General features: G+C 38.2%; 1 protein-coding gene across 1 annotated transcript in view; it reads left to right on the top strand.

The window, feature by feature from the left end:
• The window catches only part of MYRFL (myelin regulatory factor like), a 44613-nt gene extending 24631 nt beyond the window's left edge, over nt 1-19982 (top strand). The window contains exons 11-25 of the mRNA XM_063322958.1: nt 732-932; nt 1341-1449; nt 1927-2036; nt 5569-5732; nt 6328-6391; nt 7340-7425; nt 8210-8281; nt 8401-8447; nt 8566-8730; nt 12255-12329; nt 14772-14859; nt 15082-15156; nt 17173-17281; nt 19728-19802; nt 19896-19982. Of these exons, the coding sequence (XP_063179028.1) occupies nt 732-932; nt 1341-1449; nt 1927-2036; nt 5569-5732; nt 6328-6391; nt 7340-7425; nt 8210-8281; nt 8401-8447; nt 8566-8730; nt 12255-12329; nt 14772-14859; nt 15082-15156; nt 17173-17281; nt 19728-19802; nt 19896-19982 (1527 nt within the window). The remainder of the gene's footprint in view (nt 1-731; nt 933-1340; nt 1450-1926; nt 2037-5568; nt 5733-6327; nt 6392-7339; nt 7426-8209; nt 8282-8400; nt 8448-8565; nt 8731-12254; nt 12330-14771; nt 14860-15081; nt 15157-17172; nt 17282-19727; nt 19803-19895) is intronic.
• The last annotated feature ends 263 nt before the right edge of the window (nt 19983-20245 follow it).

The following is a 20245-nucleotide window of genomic DNA, read 5'->3' as shown; positions in this document are numbered from 1 at the left end:
TAGACACTCAAACATAACATAACAAAACTACCGGCTGAGTAGTGGTTATCAGGCATATCGGATCATGCTCTAATTGTGGCAAACAGTGATAAGTGCACAGCACCGTGGCTTGTAGATGGCAAAGTGTTGTGAAAGCCTGGCTTCTTTAATTGAGTACGAACTTTTTATCGTGATAATACTTTTTGTTCAGCCTCAAATTTTAAAGCCTGAATTCAAAGTTAAAAAAAATATATTAATTACTGAGTTCAAATGCCTTTTCTAATTATACACACTCCATTGTTTTGTTGGTGTTCTTTGAAAGACCCTGTTTCCTTGACATGAAATTTCTAATATGAGTTGATTTTAAACATTACGGAGGATTTTATGAACACATGTGTTTAATCTCTGCGTTGTTTGCTCTTTTGTGATTTCCAGCCTCAGCTAAAATTTGCTGGTAAATAAATGGTTATATGGCATAATGTCAAAGTTAAAATTTGGAAAGCTTTGGACATTGATAATTTAGCTTAAGGTGATGATAAAGTAGAATTGAAGGGAAAAAGCCATGTGTATGGGTAGACACACTTACTTAGAAGTGACTCCGCTCTTTTTTTCTGTTGGTGTGTTAGAAAAGCTCTTGAATACAATTTAAATATTAAAGATTTGACATTTCGTTTTCCCTGAATTCCTGATGGAATAAACAATAGTACATCTATGTTATACTATATCTTTAAATATAATTTTTTTTCTTCCAGGCATCCAACCCAGGGCAGTTTGAGAATGACAGTGATGCACTGTGGCAGCGAGGACATGTTCCAGAGACGATAGTCTGTCATGGTCGAGTAGGAATTAACACAGATGCACCAGACGAAGCACTGGTTGTCTGCGGAAATGCAAAAGTTATGGGCAGAGTCATGCACCCATCTGACAGCCGAGCAAAACAGAATATCCGGGAGGTGAGGGCTATGGAGTATTTAGGGCATTTATGTTTGCACCACAGCACATGTGTGGATCATTGTTCTGGCATGTGAAGCAGCTTCTTTATCTAGGGTGTGCTGAACCGCTGCCTAAAGAAATCGCGTGTACTGCTGTGCTCCGAAGAGCCACTGCCTATGGACTTTGGAAGAGGCTGACCATAGAAGCTGGGGATATCTGTGTAAATGGGAGTTGTCAGACTGAAGGGGAGCTGGCAATACAAATACAAATAACACTTTGCTAATGGGGAATGGGAAGATTGTCCATATTTTTTGATGCAAAGATCGGCCAAGTGGCCATGTCAGGCTTCTTGCTATCTCACTGAAGTCCTAGATGCCATGATCATTCTTAGTGTTTCAGCATATGAATCTTGGTATTTGTCCAACTAGGTCGATACGAATGAGCAGTTGAGAAGAATAACCCAAATGAGGCTGGTGGAGTATGACTACAAGCCTGAATTTGCATCTGTTATGGGAATAAAAAATACCCATGAAACAGGTATTCAGTCAGCTCTGTTCCCATTTTTCATTAACTTCTGCTATTGTTCCTTGTATCATAGTGCCTTTTTAACACCCTGCTATTTCATCCTCATTTCTTAGGATAGTACAATTGCACACTTTTTTGTGTTTCTCTTGTGGTATAAAAATGCCAAAATTAAGTATTTCTGGTAATTTTCCAACTTCTGTTTCAATTTTTAAAGATAGAAGGTTACTTTTCCAGAGGTTTAATGAAAATGAAGTAAGTGATCAGAGAAAATTTAGTTCTTATTGCAGAGAAATGGGAATTCTAGAGGTTTCTGTTTGTTTTCTGTGGAATGGAAAAATAAGAAATCCTGAATTTTCCAACCACAGAGAAATTCTAGATCATATTTGGTCCTACCTGTAGCTTTAAGAATGGCCAACTGAAAGCACACAACCATGGTCAACAGTATGACACTGTGTTTCCTGACTTTAGTTTATGTTATCTTGTGAACAGGCATAATAGCCCAGGAAGTGAAGGAGCTTTTACCTCAAGCTGTTAGAGAAGTTGGTGATGTTTCTTGTGATGATGGAGAAAAAATAGAAAACTTCCTCATGGTTGACAAGGTATGGTCTTGGGAGAGAAAGTGGAGGTGTGTATTTAGACTGTTCCTTTCGTCTATGGAGCTATAAACACACACTAGGCTTTATACAAAGCTGTAGGCCTCCGCATGTATTTACAGAAATAGTGTTTGGCAAATCATTGAGAAAAACTGAACCACCAGGTGTTAGTAAATGGCTAAATCTTTTAATGACAAAAAGTATTTACATTAAAATCTTGTTATAATAATAAATAAACATACAATAAAAGAGAAAAGGAAAAAACCTAACTTTACGGGATAAAGGTGGATAGCGATTTCATAGCATTGGTCCAACAAGTGGGACTCCAAAACATTCTTTTGTATTTAAGTGTTTAAGTTAATTAAGTGTTCCAGAAGTGAATTAAGCAATGATGGCATTCTATTTGTTAAATAAAAACATCCTTACTTTAATCCTGGAATAACTACTTCGTACCAAATACAAATGCTAACTCTCTGTGCTCTGTGGGAAGGTTTTTCTGTCCATCTGAAATCCTTACTATAGCTTCAAAATCATATACTATAAAATGTTTATGGCATACAAAGTAATTACTATGCTCCTAGGTTGGAAACAATGCCTTAGTCTATTGTCCTGTGCTCTCTTCCCCTACATTTCCTGTAGAAATAGGACTGCAAGGGACTGTCAGTCACAGAGTCCAGTCACATGTGACTGCAGACAGTGTTCGGCCCCAGCTGCAGAGGGGCAGAGCGGCCCTTCTGTTGTGCACTGGTTCACTGCAGGTCAAGGACCACTTCCCAGCTTTTTCCGCTTACAGCTGATAATGGGAAGAGGGAGGTTTTGCAGATTGGTAACGTTGTCTTGTCTGGATGATGTCGTGAACACGATCCTGTGTTCATTATAATCATGCATTCTTTCATTATTCTATAGAAAACACAAGTTTACACCATCAAAGTTGGAGAAAAGATCTGTAAAAAATATTGCATTTCACTTGTATTTTGATAGGCTACAAATAAGTTAAATTTGTAGGTTAAATCTCCTAGGCTATATTCCATGTAAAGGAAGCATGAATTAGACACATTGAATAAAGCTGTGGAAAGAGCACTTTCTAGAGATACTATTGGGAACGAGATTTGTAGAAAATTTGCTGTATTTGGTCAAGGTTCCAGCCTGTAGCTGATTTCTAGATGCTCATAGAAGAGCAGTGGTGTTAGATAGTGACGTTGGGTTCATTTTGCCCTTTGGCCCTTCCTGTTACATTGTGTGGCAGCTGCATTTGCATTTTTGAGCCCCTGCAAAACTTCCCTGGGGTAGTCAGTTTTTTCATGACAAAACTTTTAGGTTGGACAATTGAGTGTTTGATTTAGTGAAAAAAAATGCTACAAAATGTATGTGATGGAAGTATCTCTCTTTGCTGAAATATCACACAAAATGCTGCCTGTAACAGTGTCTCAGCACTGCTGTTTGAACCCATCATGTTCCCTTTCTCCTCTGTAGCTTCAGTCTCTGGTCAGTGCTTGCCAGGATGTGCTCCAGGGATGTGACCTAGCAAATGGAGAAAGCCTGCTGCAACCTGCAGGGTGATGTGGATGTGGCCCAAGCAGGAATGACTTGTTACAGCAATGGCGTATTTACTGCTTAGCTTTTTCTTGACTAATTTGCTAGGTCTGAGATCACTTCACAAACACTTTGACGTTGTTTTAATATGGTTAGGTAAATTACTGCAGTGCAATTTGTGCTTTCTCCTCTTCCTCCAAACACCCGTGGCAGTTGGGAAGTGATATTCTGTGACCGTTGGGGAGACAGGGGCAGGATACATCTATGTCTAACTGATTCAGATGTATATTGAATTCAGATGCTTGGGACATCTGATGTCCCAGGTGAAATATCTGCTCTAAATCTCTGGAGCTCCCAACTCCAGAGTAGCTTGGCACCTAGAGTAGTAAATGGACAGCGCTTCATATCTTTGCTTTCAGTTAGGCAGGTGATGAGGCCTTGAACTTTGTTATCTCACATTCCAAGTTTAGGTACAGATAAGCAGAATATTGGCTGATTTGGTTGTGTCTCTTTGTCAGTTACCTGTTTGGAGCTGTCAAGCTCTGTAAAATTAATTGATTGCATTACACATTTGAACTAGGCTCTGCTACTTTTTTGAGAAATGTCTCAATGGTGTGGAAATTTGCTATTTTGGGACAAGAATCTCTCTTCTCAATCACACTGTACTCAGTACTTTGTCATCAGTGAGGCAGTAAAAATCAGTCCTTTTTTCTCAAAGTATTCCTACATTTTGCCAGATGAGCCATTTTTTCAGTGAGTTGAAGTTACCTAGAAGAGATCCATGCATGATTTGAAGAGAATGGAAGGGGCAGCTGCTACATATCATTGGTATGGGGACAAGTGGTTGTATAAATGATTTCACAGTTCTAGGCACAGGAGGGTATTTTAAAGTCACTTTTTAATTAAGCAGGCTGTTGGTCTTCTGGCAGTGGAGAAGTTTGCAGCTTACCACTAATACTGTGCTCTGGTTCTGTTTATACAAAATACTGTCTGTTTTTGTGGAATGCAGTCACCTTTGAAAGAAAGGTGTGCATGGCATTTGCAACGTGAAAGGCAAAACTCTGCTTTTGCCTCCCTTCTGCGTGACTTGACTAGACTGGAACACTTAGCAACACTAACTGCAGTAAAAGCTTAATCCAAGGTTTAATGGAGTCATTCTGGTTGTACATTAGTATGAGAAAGCCATTCTTTCAAACACAGCAAAGAAAGCATGCTGTTACCATGCTCCTGCAGTGGATCAGTAACCATTTTTGTCTCAGAAATGGATAAAATACTACCTGGTGGTTGTACTGAGGGTGTCTTCATCAGCAGATCGATACCTAGATGATAAGCAGGGGTAGAAGAATAGAGGGCTTTTCCTGGGTAAAGTATTCAGATGGAGTAAATGGAGGATGTCTGAACTGTGTTAGTTGCAGAGCTGATCACGGTGTTGGAACTTATAGGACTCCTGTAAGAGGCTGGAGAGGTTGAAGGGGAGAACAAAATATCATGCGATCACAGCCTGACTTCTGGTTTGGATCTTTCCTTGTCTCACTGATTCCTGTGTGGTTCATGTTATATGTACGAGACGAATAGCCCCTCTGGCTTGTCTGAGCTAGGCTAGTCAATCCTGTAGGTAGGTGATTGGATGTACATTTTGTTAAGGGATGCAGCACTACAAATCAAATAGTAGATGCCTGTTGTGATGGTGTTAAGGTTTAAAATTCAGCACCGTATGAAGGTAAGCTGTAGTTTAAATTCTTGGTCTACAAAGCCCTTTGGCTTCTTCAAATTTCTCTGCAAGTCCCCATTTTCAGTTTACTGCAAATTGAACATAAACAATTTTTACAATCTAGCAAAAGGGTTACATAGTCATAAGTGTATCTCATTTACAGTGACATAACTTGTGTTGGCATTTTAAATAGTCAGTGTATCCTTACATAGGTGAATTCTGTACTCATTATGGCTTGTTACATCTGAGTGATGAATATACTGTATCTACTTCTGTCATTGTTTTACTTCTTAGGATCAGATCTTCATGGAAAATGTTGGTGCTGTAAAGCAACTTTGTAAACTAACCAACAATCTTGAAGTCAGAATAGAAGAATTGGAGCAGTGGAATAGGAAACTGGCCAGGCTGAAACGGATGAGCAGTTTAAAGTCAACAGTCAGTGAAGAGAGCAAAGTCAGGTACCTCTGTCTGGAATGTTCTCTGATAGTTGTCACAGAAATTGGTAAAGGGGTCTCTCTGGTAGAAGTGAAAACCAATTTTACTTGAGAGTGGAGTTCAGCTCATTTCCAGCGTTTAGGTTGTGCAAAAAATGCAAATTTCTCATATTTTTTAACTCACTGACAAAATTAATGTTTGAAATGGCTGTTAAATGCCAGTCATTTTTGTAATTGCTTCAGCTGGATAAAGCAAGGGTAGATTACGTCCAGTTACAGCCCTGGAGCTTGTAAATTGCTGCTAAGAGAAATCTGCAGAGCTGCTTCTGCAAGAAAGAATCTTCATTATTGATTTGGTGGAAGTGATGGGCATTTCCTATTTCTAAACCATTTCCCCAAGTTTTCTTTGAAATCAAATGTAGCATTTAATAGCATTCACCTGAATGAGTTAACTGGAGGCCTTTGTTCTTGAAAATGAATCTGATGAGACTTTTGCCTTTCTCTTTATAAACGTTAAAGTTGCAAAGGCAAGTGACATTAACACTCTATTGAAGATGACCCTTTGTCATTTATTAGTTGCTGAAGCATTTGAGTATTAAAGAGATTTTGTCTCTTACAGCAGGTATAGTCGAGCTACTAGTCTTTTGCCATCAAATAAATCAGTCTCACTAACATCCAGCAAGGTGAGTGAAATTAAATATATGAAATATGACTATGAGAATTTGTGTAAGTGTTGAAACATTGGTGACAGCTTTCATGTTTCTAAATATAAAATCAAATTCCTTAGCCGGAATTATTTAGTGTCATGCTAGAATCTTAAAAACTGACTGTACTGAGATAGAAAATATATATGAGACACTTGCACTTCTTGCCTATATATTGTGTGTGAGAACAGATCCATACTGTGTGATGGTATGAAGGAAGAGACCTCAACAGGAGAGGATTGTTGAGCCTGTAGCTGTGCTCACATGGTGCAGTGCAGCCTTAGACAGAAATGCTCATTTTTGCTTAGAAGTCTGCACAGTGATAATTCTTCCTCAGCTTTCTCCTTGGACGAGTCTTTCACTGTGGTTTGCAATTAGCATCTCCTGTTTCGTACTGGATAATGCTGTCTTTCAGGTGGTTAAGACCTGGATAGGATGTCATTGCTATTGCTGAATAGAAATAGAAAGAGGAGACCCCTTTTCACAGGGATTGTTTGGAAAGCGCCTGCCTTCAGTATTTACACCAGCTCTGGTTTAACATGGTCTGAGCATATAGTGAAAGCTGCTCATCTTTTAGTTCTGGCAACTGCTTACTGAGTTCTTAATTTGATTTTGAAATACTTCAAGAGTACGAAAAATGGCAGGAAGAAAGGAGAAGGAGCTGTTATTTTTACCCACGCTTTCTTCCTGTGTAGCGTTTGTGTCCCCAGACTATCAACAGTGTGTGGTGCGCTTGCAGTTTGAGGGAGCCGTTCATTACTTAAGTTTTTCTCTTTAGATGTTGACCCCTGTATAAGGATAACTTTTATGGTTCCTCTGAAAGAAACAAGGTTAATTTAAAGTCAGACTAGTGTAGTATTTCTTAATCTACTACTAGTAGCTTAGTTTTGTGCCACTTAAATTAACCAGACATTTTTTTTTTTCTAGGTTTGTTTATCAAAGAGGAAAGAGTCTTTCTCCGTGAAGATTTTCCGGGTGACTATAATAGCTTTGGTTGCTATTATGGCACTATGGTAACAATTAATTATCAACCAATTGACTTGTTTCTCCCTTCCCCTTTCTACTTATCTCATCAGAAAGAAGATTGCAATTTTTTTTCTTCTTCTTACCATTCTTACTCAAAAGAACACAGTGTATTAAAATTTACAGTGAATGTGCCTGGTAATATTGTAAAGTTGAAATTGTTTTAGAAAAGTGGGATACTTTTGTGGTGCACAAGCAACTAACCTCTGTCCATGTCACAATGTATGGTGCACCTTAAATGCATCTTGGTGGCTTGTGCTACAGGTCCAAAGCTGGACTCATGAGACTTTGCATGTTTTATGCAATCATTCTGTGCCTAAGTATGATTTCTGATGTACAGAGTGATTCTATTGTGTGAAATGAAGCTGGACTTGTTCCCAATGTAGCAGGCAGTCCTGTGACTCTGAAAGTTTAACTTGTGACATTGGACTTGCGGAAAGGAAAGTATGCTCTGGACTTTTGAGACTGCCATTTTCTATTTCCAGTCCAAAATCCTGTGCCTTACAATGTCTCTGTGAATTGAGTACTTTGAACTGGTGTTGTGATTCTATTTACAATGGAAAACTGACCATATTTTATGTTGAATGTAGCTGTATACGAGTATCTGACCTAAAACCGATTAAATTTAGTCAATTTTTTTTCCACTAAAGGGGAAGTGATTAGATAGTTAACTCTTAACATTACTACATTTGGACAAGGTGCTGTCAAGGTATTATTCACATTATGTTACATAAGAGTTGGATGTAAATCTACAGAATAATTCTCTTTCTACAGTGCTTTGACAATATCAACCCTCTATTTACTTAGTGTTCATGACAGACGTTTTGAAAAACATCCAATATACAGGCAAGTAGTTGAATTAGTGTTAATGAATGGGAATTAGTAATAGATTGTGGACCAGTCTGTTTTGGTCCACAGCTCTGATGTCCGTTTCTTAATGAATTGTTTTTCTTTTTCTTCATCAGCAGTACCTCAAGTTCTGTTATACTCTCTCCCTCTACCACTACAGCAGGTACTGTATCTCTGCTGGTCTGCATACACGTAACAGGCTTTCAATTTCTATGCTATTATAAAATGCCAATAGACACAGAGCACTAGTGAAAATTATGTCTTTTTTTTTTTTCCTTTAGCATTGCAGGGGGAAAGCACAATTTCTCAGAGCACGCAACCCATCAGTAGGATCCCTGAAGTGAATTTCTGTGGCATTTTGCCTTGTGACAGGGTCTATTGTTGTCCAATTCACCAACAAAAAGTCCAATCTCTAAGTTACGAGAAAACCAATACAAAGGAGACACGTAAGTTGAAGCATTAATTTCTATTATTTACCATTTGAACAAACACTATATGAAGAGTGCAGGGAAAGAGGCAAGAATCTTTAAAGACAGTTACCTTCCACCAAAACAGCCCAGTCCAGAGGATTTAAAAAAACCCTGATATAACTAATCGTCACTGCCATCAATATGTTTTTGAAAAATCTGTCCTGTTTACTTTTATGAGTTCTGGGTCCTAAGATGTTTTGTCAGGTGTCGCTGTTCTTCCTGTCCATTCATGGTAAATGATTTCACGTGAACCAGAAAGTCACTAATCCTTTTAATTAACCTTTGGCTACAGTTGGCCAGGAGTTGACTAGGGGTAGTGGAGGGTGAATTAACAGATGTAAAAAAACCCAAAACACACAATGGTGTCCCAGTGTGGTGATATTACACATTCTCTGTGGGCAGAGAGAGAAATTTAATTGCCAGAAAGCTTAGAATTAAAACTCCACTCATTCAGGCTGGGTTTTTGAGTAGAGAAATGTTAGTTGAAGGCAGAGTTCTATGAAATAAATTACTTTTACTGGAATGAATTCTCTTTCAGATATTGTCTGCCAGATGTTATGCGTGTAATATATGAATAGGTGTATTGTTTACAGCTTTTATAATATTTATAAGAAAGATTTTATACATAAAGGTATGTACAAGTTGTTGGAATTTGTTTTCCTCTTTCCCAGACCTTAACTTTGTCAGTGTCTAGAAGCAAGTGTTAGTATTACTAAGGCCAGCTTTCGTACTCTTCTTTTCTTGGCCTTGGGAACAATTCTTGCACCAACACAGTTGACAAGTTGAGGTGAAATTGGGGATGGATGCAGTTCAGCCTCTGAAGTACAAATGTCTACCAGGGCAGGCATTGCCAACTGCTGTGACACTCTTATCACATGAACTGTTTCAGTGGGATTCACCCACTGGCCATTCTTTATACTGCAAAGTGCTGTTGTCTGCAGACAAGCTGCATGGAAGTGGTCCTTGTGATTCTTGTGATTAGCGTGCAGTAAGCCCTGTGGCACATACAGCTCAATACAGTGCTTTCAAGAGGTCATACCTAAGTGATTTGTATTGCTCCGATGCCTGAAAGAGTGTTAATTAATTAAAAAGACATTAATCTCATTTACAAATGAGGGAGCTGTAGACAGATGAAAATGAAATATGAAAACCTTCCATCCCCAGCTGACTGCTTTTGATATTAGGTGGAAAGAGAAGATAAGAATAAACACAAAGCATTACCTTCTCAAGGTCTTATGCTCCAAATAGCATTAAGTGTGGATCCAAGAGTGAAAAATCAGCACAGTACATAAGCTACTGAAAGATTTCAGATCTGCACAAGTTTAATGAAGCTGAATGTATCCCCAGATGGAAGGTAACAATGTCAATATGAAATCCAAACAGAAGGAAAACCAACAAGCTGCTTAATGTAGCTGTAGCCAAGATAAATGAAAAGGAAAATTTTTTCAGAACAAAAAGCTAAGAGTTAAATATTGGGAATAATCAAGATAAACAGTGGATATTTTAAAATCAGCTGATTAGTCCGATTCGTGAAAAGATAAAACTATTTAAAATTGCAGTTGAATTAAATGCTAATTTAGGAATTCGTGTTTGGCAGACCTTTTACTGTTCCACCGTACTCTACCTGAATTCTATGGGTGCAGGCTATTACTTAGTGCATCCACTGTAGCTCCTAATCCCTTGCATCTCAGATTTGTTGAGGAGAAGGCTGTTAGGAGTGTTCAGGTAGGAATAAAAGCATTCATAAGCAAGACAAAATTTATTAAATGAAAATTCAGCACATCTTTATGTAGTCTAGTTGAATGTGGCCTTTTTTCCTCACACTTTATTTGGCTTAAGAACTGAAGGATTTAGACTTTCGAACTCCTATTGATTTCAGCAGAACTGAGGAGCGTGAATACCCTTCAGCAGTTTCAATGCATTGCTAACATATCTAGACTATTAAGAGAAAACAGAAAAAAGTGAAAGGAAGATGTGACAACTAGTTTGTAAATTAAAAGGAAGAATGAGAGAATGAACAGCTCTTTTTTACATCTGCCCCAAGACCTACTGTACATGTATAACTGATTGTATGTATTCAGTAGCCATTTGTCTAGGTGCGTGGCAGCAGATCACAGTGTAATGAAACGTGACAGCAGATGGCTACTAAATGCAACAGTTACCATCTAAGTTGGCAGAACTGGCAAATCGGAATGATGAACAAGTAAATAGAAAATGGATTCAAGGAATAACTAGGAGCAGTATCACAGATTCATATCAAAACACAAAAATGATGGAAATCCCAGAGATGATTTTGTATTCTGGGTCCTCAGATTCCAGTTGTTAATGTTGTTCCATGCTCTCAGTCACCCACTAGCATGAGGAAAGTCTGAATTTTCATATCTCCCAATACTGAAATGAAAACAAAAATCTGGAGTGAATAATAAAACAGTAAGGTCAATCCAACTTACTTGTTTCAGTCTCAGTGAAATTATGCATTTTGATCCTTCTTTTTGTAAAATAAATTTTTATACAGTGAAGCAGTGACTTCTGTTTTAAACAGTCATTTTGAAATCAGAATGTTTCCTTTGAAAAATGTGAGAATGGAGCATTTTGGTATTCTAGAAATACATGATTCCTTTTTTTCCCAGATGAAATGGTATTTGATGAACAATGTTAGTTTAGGTAAGATCAATATTTTGCGGTGCCAGTTTATTGGTAACATGTCTCTGGACAGATTCTTGGCTGGCAATTAGTGTAAAAGCACAGGAATAGCTTTAAACCATTTCCCATGGGCTTGAAGGGTCTTTTGCCTTCCCCAGGTTGTACAATGTGGTCATTATTCAAAAGATCTTTTAAAGCTCACTTTTCTAGAGAAATGCTGGGAAAATTAATAGAGTTAAAGCTTATATTTCCCAACCTACTTCAATATTTGAAATTACAGAGGTGACATCAGTGAACGTGGTGATCATGTTGTTAGAGCTGTGTATTAGTTTCTTTAATTATGACTCAGCCTTCTCTTTGTGAAGTACTGTGTCTCAGTTGGGTCAGTCCTCAGTGTCTTACATCTCATATTCAAAAAGCTAAGTTATTCCCCTGGCCTATGTTTGCATGGCAGATGCCTATTTATTAATTTTCTCACTAATAAGAAAGATGTGGCTTTATCATCAGATTTGTGCTGAAGTGCCTGACTGGATGTTGGCTTTCACTTTGGCTCTCTATTATAACAACTGGTGATATTCTGTGTGTGGTATGAAGTCTTTTCTATTAGACTATTTTTTGAAGGGTTTCAGATATTCTGTAGAATTTCAGAAACTTGTTTCTTGTTATCTACGAACTTCTTTTGACTGTGTATATCTTCTGAATAGAGGTATTCTTTATTTTAAAGGTTTCTGTCGTGGTTATGTATGCCTTTATCAAAGAGATAATTAACAAAACATTTCCTGATGTTGTATTTATATTTTGCTGTTACAACTGTACAAGGCTAACCTGGGGACATTTGTACATAGATCCTTCCACAGGAAACAGAAGTGACATGCTACCCAAAAGAAATCTGATCAAAAAACCTAACAGAAGACCTGATCTTGGAAATGACTGTAAGTCTCATATTTTTTTAAAAACTGTTGAAATGTATAATTGTATAACTTTGAAAAGCTACCTTTAGGCTTGGAATTCTGCTGCTGTGATTTAGAGAAGTTTCATTTATAACTGGTCATTATAGAGAATTAGCACTTAGGAATCTATTAAATACCTGTGATTCACTATAGTTTTCTGGTCATTTCAATGTATTCTTACATCCTCATTAGATGTAGACGTTCTGGCTGCCCTCTCTAGGGAGCTCTTTGACTTGGCTTCAGGTGCAATAAAATGATAACTGACTTTTCTCTTGACAGGGGCTGAAATCTTGTATGGTACTCAACAGTGCTAACCCGTATACAGCAAAATGCTTAAGTGTGTGAGTGTGGTATTTGTGTGCAGGAAATGCATGGTACGGTGTAAAGGAAGTGTTTGGGCTTTGGCCCATTTGACCTAGTGGATTAAAAACATCAGCTGCTGAGAGAGACCATGTCTGCCTTAGGATCCTGACACTGCCTCCATCAGTGGAGATGAAATGAAGTTTGTTGACGTAGGACATTTGGCTTGATTTCAGGCTCACCCTTTTAGTGACTGTGCTCTGCTGTCAGAGCCAGTCTGGGCTGAAAATATTGATTCTTTACTGTGAAGATGAGTATAACATTACATATGCTGTAATGGTATGCTCTGGCATTCATTCAGTATGACCAGGGTTATGCCTTGTCTTTTCTGTTTAAGGTTTAGGGTTTTTTTATAAATGTTCAATTAAATCTCAGGCAACATGTGGATGATAAAGCATCTATACACCGGCATGCACTTAAAGCAGGTTGCTACCCAGGGCAATGAGAGGAGTAGAACACAGGTTCTACTTGTTGTCTGGGTATGCTCCAGTGGGATGATCTGGGAAAAATCATTCCCCTTCTGATTTTTTTGCGTGGCTACACACCTCAGAAAAGGGCCTCTGTGGCATTACTATGATACGTGTTGTAATGAGATGCTCTGTCAGAGGGAAATGTTCTTCTGTGCTAGTTCTTTGGGATGAACATGCTCAATTAAGCATGTCACTTAAGCACACGTGTGGATATTTACATGCTGAGAGTTAGGTATATACTACCACACAACTATTTTATAATCAGAGCACGGGTCAGCCTATATTCATCAAGTTTCTTTGCAATGCTGGGAGCTGTTGCTGTGGAACAGAGGAACAGAAACACAAAACCAGTGTTCGTAGTACGATGTGAAGAGCAGGCTTGGGCCTGCTGAACCGGGCTGTCCTTCTGCTTTCTGCACCACATTGCAAGACTGAAAATCAGCAGCTTGATGCTGTAGGTAACAGCTGTAGTCTGGCTATCTGCTGATGGCTGAGACACTCCCTCCCCACCTGGCCCTGTCCCAAACCTTGGCAGTGTGAGCCTAGGTCCACCTGGGGGGATTAAACCTGTTCAACCCCTTCAGTTTGAGGCCCTTCCACAGTTCAGACTGAAATGGGCTGGTTTAGGGGTCTGAGAGGGTCCTGACTGTGAACCTGCACTGTTCCAATGCTGTAAATGTATTCAGAAGAAATAATACACTTTCCAGGATGCAGTTCAGTGCAGTGATTGCTAGGCCAGCTGTGAAAGTAGAAGCTGTGCTGCTGTGTTAGCACACTGGTTCTTGCTGCCTAACTCTCTGCAGGGTTAATCTGCCTCGGGGAAGAGCCATGCCATCATGGCTATACCCTTCATCTCACCATAACTGGCCACCTTTGAGAACACCTGCATAGCACAGAGATGCTAATTCTAAAATACAAATTTTTGTGAGTTTTTATTCCATATTCCCATTCCTCAGGCTCTAAACTTCCTCCAAGTTCAAGATATAAGTGTTCAGAAGATAGCGATATAGTATCCTGCTACCACTGTTTTTAGTTGTTCCTATTGCCACGGTTTACTTAGGATCAAAATGCATATATATTTTTGGTTAGCTGAGCATATTTCATTCATATTTCCTGGTATTCGTATGTGTAGAATATTGCAAAACTCTAAGTTCTTGCGAGTTCAAGGCCACATTTTATGAAGAAATTATACTCATTAGAGTTAGGTAGTTTTGCTGCACATAGGATTAGATACAAGTTTTGTTGCATTTCAAATTCTCTCTCTCAGCAAAGATAATGTTTTTCAAATTAATGGTTACTTGCATGAGCATGCTTTCTAGTACATCAAAATGAACATTGAAATGTTGTATCCTACTTGGACTACCATCAAAATAGCCTTCAATGTCTGCCCAAAATAAAATCTTGTCTCCCCTGTAACAGCAGAATGAAGGCAATCAGCCAAAGGCTTTTTACTGAGTGGTAATTGAGGCCTGTAGCAGCTCCTGTAGTGGCAAGCAAGGGAGTAGATGCCACTATATTAACTACAATTTTATTATGCTTTTATCTAAGATTTCTGAAATAATCAAGAAGAAAACATTATTCTTAATGTTTTTAGGGATTGATACAACAATCAGTTCCATACAGATTTTGGAAACTCAGCAAAGGATTGACAATCGCTATTGTAGTAAAAATCTACAGTGCAGGTAGGTAAATTGTTTTATTATGCTTTATTGTGGTGGAATAGAATACCGTTAATGTGACATTGCTACTTGGCTGGTTCATTCTCATGGTTGTTTCTTCTAGCGTGCAGGAGTTTTTTCTACCTTGTCATATTTTTTCTTTTTAAATTTAAATGCAATTTCCATGTTTTTACAAAGATACTACCTATCTCAAAATCTTACGTGCATTAATGCCATCTTTTTCAGGTCTGGAAATTACAGCTATGTTATTCCTGTTAACAAATATACACCCATGGATGTAGAAATCTCACTGGAAATAAAGTAAGTACAATTAAAGATAATACATACATAACAAGACAGTGGTTCATTTCTATTTCTGTTCTGATTTCTATTGTGACACTAATTTGTCCCTATTCAGAGGAGTGGGACAAATCTATGCACGACTAAGTTATTAATGTCGACCTTTGGGTAGATCTTTTGCTGTAGCATAGGCCCAATACTGTTCTCAGCCCAATAACAATTTCGCCCATTAATGCAGATAGTAAAACCCAGTAGTCTTAAGGTTCAGTTTAACAATCTTTTCAGCAGACATGTATGCATGTATTAGCAGGATTGTGGCCTGTATACTAGGGATTTGAGCTTTTTTGATATAGAGAAATATTATTAGGTACATAGATCTATAACTCCACAGAACATCTTTTTTGGCATGTTGTGCCAAGCACTGTGAAAGGGGATTTTTGTGCAGGAACATCTTGTAATGCATAAAATTGTGACTCAGAGTGGGAATAAACAGCAAACTTATTCCTCTCAGCAAGTATTTTCTCCTCAAATAAAAGTCTAGCTCAATTGCGTTCTCCCAGAAATAACAAGTCCTTTCTTTTGGGGCTCTTCTCTGAGAAAGGCCAACGATAGCCAGAACAGCTGCCAAACACTCTGCTTGATGACACTTCATGACCCCTGTCTGTCCAAGAAGGGGCTCTGTGAAGTTATGGTCTTTAGGTCCAATCTTTTGATCTTGAATATTATCCTTGTAAACATCCGCCTTTTTCAGATAAGAGGAAATATAATAGTACTCCTGAAATGCCTGCTTGTTTTCTACAGCCACTGAAAACTTGTCTTAAGTGAATGTCATTATAAACTAATAATGCAACCCTCCTGTGTAGGGACTGATACATCATATTCAGAGTTTTACCGTTGCTGAGTTTATTTTGGATATTGGTTTTTGGTTTGGCAGGAGGGGGATTTTAGGATAGGACTTTGCTATAAACTTTACTAAACAAAGCTGCAAACTTAACAAAACCCAAAACGCTTAAGAAAACCCAAACATATTTGGATTATTGCTGTGTCCAGATATTGTAAGACATTGTAACTACTTCAAAAATTTGGAAAACTTTTACGCCTGCTGAATACAATCAAATAAAATCAACACACACTACTGACAGCTGTGTAGGACAGAGAAACTGCCATATATGAATTATATGCTTTAAAATTGATGTTTCTTAAATATCTTAAGGTTTGAAAGCACATTTTGCTGGGGTTGCTTCATTGTTCCCCGCAGCATAAACTGTAAATATTGATGTCACGTTTTTCCCGCCTTCTGCTTTCATTTTTCTGCTAGACATTGCCATATCTGAGTTCCTTTGGATCTCCAAGACTTTTTGTTTGTTTATACTCTTCTCAGAAAAGCTATCTGGTACGCTAGGAAATGCTTGGAAACTCTAGGGATAGTTTTGAGAAGAACTGACCATGGGGTATTTGCTGTTAAACAATTATGAATGAAATTCTGTTTAGCACTGCTTTTCCAGACAAAGTCTGGGATATTTTTACTTCTTTTTAATGATATATTTGCATGTGTACAATAGCAAAAGGGAGTTATTTATCTAGGTCCCTGTTTTAAGTCTTATTATGGATTTCTTCCATATCCTCTGGCACAGGTATGTTATACCTATGCATGATGTAAGCCATCATGTCATGGCCAGCATGTCATGACCATTCATTTATATAAAAAGTTATATACAATAGCTTCTAGTATGAGCACGCTTGAGGTTTGAGGAAGTTTAGTGTACATTTCTAGATTTATCTTAACAACTGTAAAGATCACCCAGATTTCTAAATGCAAAACACCCTCCATCCATGGGAGGGAATGGGAGAAGATTAGAGGTTGGTGGCTTAGGTATATCTCCTTTATATCAACCAGTGAAGTAAGCTCCTCTGCTTTATTTCTTCACAATTCAATTCTTTGGATCTTTTTGCCTTGTATGAATTTTGTATTTATATATATGATTCTTGTATTTAAAAGCAGTCTGATAGATCCTTATTTTTCTCTGTTTCTTGAAGTACCACAGAACCGTTGATTATATTTCTCTGCAAAGTCACATTTGGAAATTATTGCTCCTATTATTCTTCAAGCCAAAACAGTAGGAAGGATTTCCTAGAAACCACACAGGTAAGTTTTTTGCAGCAGTACTCTGTCTTGTGGGGATCATTTTTATATGCTGCCCAGCACATGGCTCCATTTTCATCTCTCACATTAAAGGTTGTGTGCAAAACTGAAAATAAAATTGAGCTTTATGTAGGAAAAAATGTGTTCATTCTTCTGATAGTTTTGGCGGTTGAAGCCACACGGTGCTGAAATAATTTGTGATTAGCTTTAACCTCCCCTTGCTCTCCAGAATGGTGTTCGCTTCTACTAGCTCTGTCTGCTTTTCATAAAAGCATCAGTCTCAGAAGTAAGATGTCATGATCCCTTGAATGATGCTCTTGATTCAAGCAACATTGTGTGGATGCATTCTGGAGTACAGGGAGATACGGAAGGTGGATAAAACTTGTTATAATACCTAGTTCTGCTGAATAGCCTTATACACCACTGTTTGTAAGGAATGAATGAAGAGATAAGAGAGACCATGAAGATCTTTAGCTCCAGAGTGTGAAAAGGAGGGTAGCTCATGCCAGATAGTCACCTTGGCCTTGTTAATAGTGTATTTGGAAAAAATAAATAGTCCATTAGAACCTGACATATATATTTCAGCCTAACTCACCACCACATATATATATATATATACACACACACACATATAATCTCCAGAGATACTTGAGAAGTAGGAGTACTTCTCACCCAGGGCCTTAGGAGACAGTCCTCAAAACTCTCATCTACCCTACCGTTTCCATTATTGTCTTGCGGGTAATGAATTCCAGTTTTTAAGTCTTGAATTCACTGGAAACAATGGTAGTATTCCCTTGTATTTCTGTGTGAACAGGAGTTTCCCAGTAAATCTCTAGGGAAAGTTCTTTGTTGTAGAAGCAAGAGTTGTTTACATATCATTCTCTGGATTGCCTCAAGGGGAATAAAAGCTGTTACAACATATTTGCTTTTCCCAGTAAAAAAATATTTAGAGACCGGATCATGCAAACTTTTGATCATCTCCAGTAAATTGATGAAGGCCTTAAACTCCCTCCAAATTAGCTGGAAAAGTAAGACTCTTTCAAGGCCTCATTTTTCCACATTGCTTGGAAATGTTTATTCCAGTTAAAACAGTAGGAAAGACAGAAGTAAGGACAGCGTAATTTCTGAACACATTGCAGGAGAAACCTCCCTGAAGTTGGAATTAATTTCAGAGTTGCCTTTAGATTTCTGATCTATGGTGCCATACATGATATGTGCTTAATTGATTTTAAATTACTTTTTTCGTGGTTTGTCAAATTAGAGCACTTGGGATATCCCCACCCGTAAGCCGACTTTCTGATCAACTTTTCAAATGTCATTGCAAAAAGTTACAGGCTTATCTGCAACTGCTGCAAAGACATTAGAAAGCCAAAATTGTCCAAGTTTTGACCTGTCTGCTGTAATTCCAACAGAATTGAAATGTCAGACCCAGAGAGTTTCGCAAGGCAGAAATATCCTTGAAGCTTACTGCCAAAACTGGTCAAAGAGATTTCCTGTGTCAACCTGAAATCCACATCAAAAGACTAAAGCTAACTAGCCTCCAGCAGCAGCGAGCATTCAGGTTTGATGTGACTCAGAATAGAAATGCTGCCTAGTTGAAGAGTTTTTTTTCAAGAGAATTTTCCTAGGTACTGGGAGGCTTATTCCCTGCCAAAGGGCAGGACAGCAATCATTTGGACTCAGCAGTCTCACATAACTTGTATCATGTGAACACATCATCTCCAACAGAGGGAATGTATCAGAAAGTGAAGGGAGGAGGGAAAGATGAAGGAGTTGAGACACTAGAAACTGATGAAATAAAAGTTACCATGGATCATTAGGTTAAAAAGAGGTGAGGATTGACTTTTATTTTGTTTACTGTAGCATACACATTTCAGACACAAAATATATTGTTTCATTTCTACATGGCACAACACTGCAATCAAAAATAGCATGAAATCTTGCCTGTATCTGTTTTTGAAATACTGAGTGAAGATGCTACTCATATCTTTAGATATGAACTTTCACTGCCTTCTGAGGACTACTAAAGTTGCTGTTTCAAAATCAGAAGAATTGCCACATGCTACTATTACACGTTGGAGCTCTCGGGCCACCTGGCACATCAGGAACGATCCCTATTTATTGTGGGTTTTGCTTGGAAAACTAGAGAGGGAGTTCAGTTATTCAGAGCCAGATGAGTGTCGCTGGGAGCCAGATGTCTGTCAGCTCCTGGGCAGAGCTGCTCAGAGCAAACCCACATTTGCAGGGTTTAAAGTCAGCACTTTGTCTTTAAATGCTCTGACTACAGCTATCAGTCTTGTTATTGTTGATTATGATAACAAGACTACAGTCTTGTTATCATAATCACTTTGCACTGCATTTGTCAATGAAATGTTTCCAGAGCCTATTCTTCTTTCCAATTTCATGTGAAATAAGGTTATCTGATCTCTCTCTCTCATTTATCGTCTAGGGACGTCAGCATATTTGGCCTCTCCCTGTAGCTAAATTGTATGACAGCGCATACCATTTCCGTGTAGCTGTACCGGTAAGCCTTTTCAAATGGCAGCACAGCAAAAGACAAATAGCATTCGAACTGAGAGAAGTTCCTATATGAATCTCCTTTATTTTTCTTCTGCAGGGTTTTGCAGGCTGCTCAACAGATCCTTATTTTGCTGGAATTTTTTTTACTGATTACTACTTCTATTTTTATCGGCAGTGTAACTAAAATGTTGCTGATCATTCTGTTCTTTGGGGAAAAGACAATGAAGCTCTTGATATGAAAAAGAGACTTGTGAATGGCTCTGCGTATTTTTTTAAACCTCTTGCTGAGTTGTATGACACTTTCTTGTTTGTTTCGCTTTAAATTAAAAAAAAAAAAGGAGAAAAATAAAGTGTTTGACAACAACTGCCTTTCCAGGAACTGTTTCTAAAAGGACATGAGGCAATGGAGTATATGATGTGTAAATAAATAATCCCATTGATCATAGT

This window comes from Chroicocephalus ridibundus, chromosome 1, assembly GCF_963924245.1.
Source record: "Chroicocephalus ridibundus chromosome 1, bChrRid1.1, whole genome shotgun sequence".
Classification (NCBI taxonomy): Eukaryota; Metazoa; Chordata; class Aves; order Charadriiformes; family Laridae; genus Chroicocephalus; species Chroicocephalus ridibundus.
Note: the sequence above shows the minus strand (reverse complement) of the source record. Positions and strands in the feature narration are given on the sequence as shown.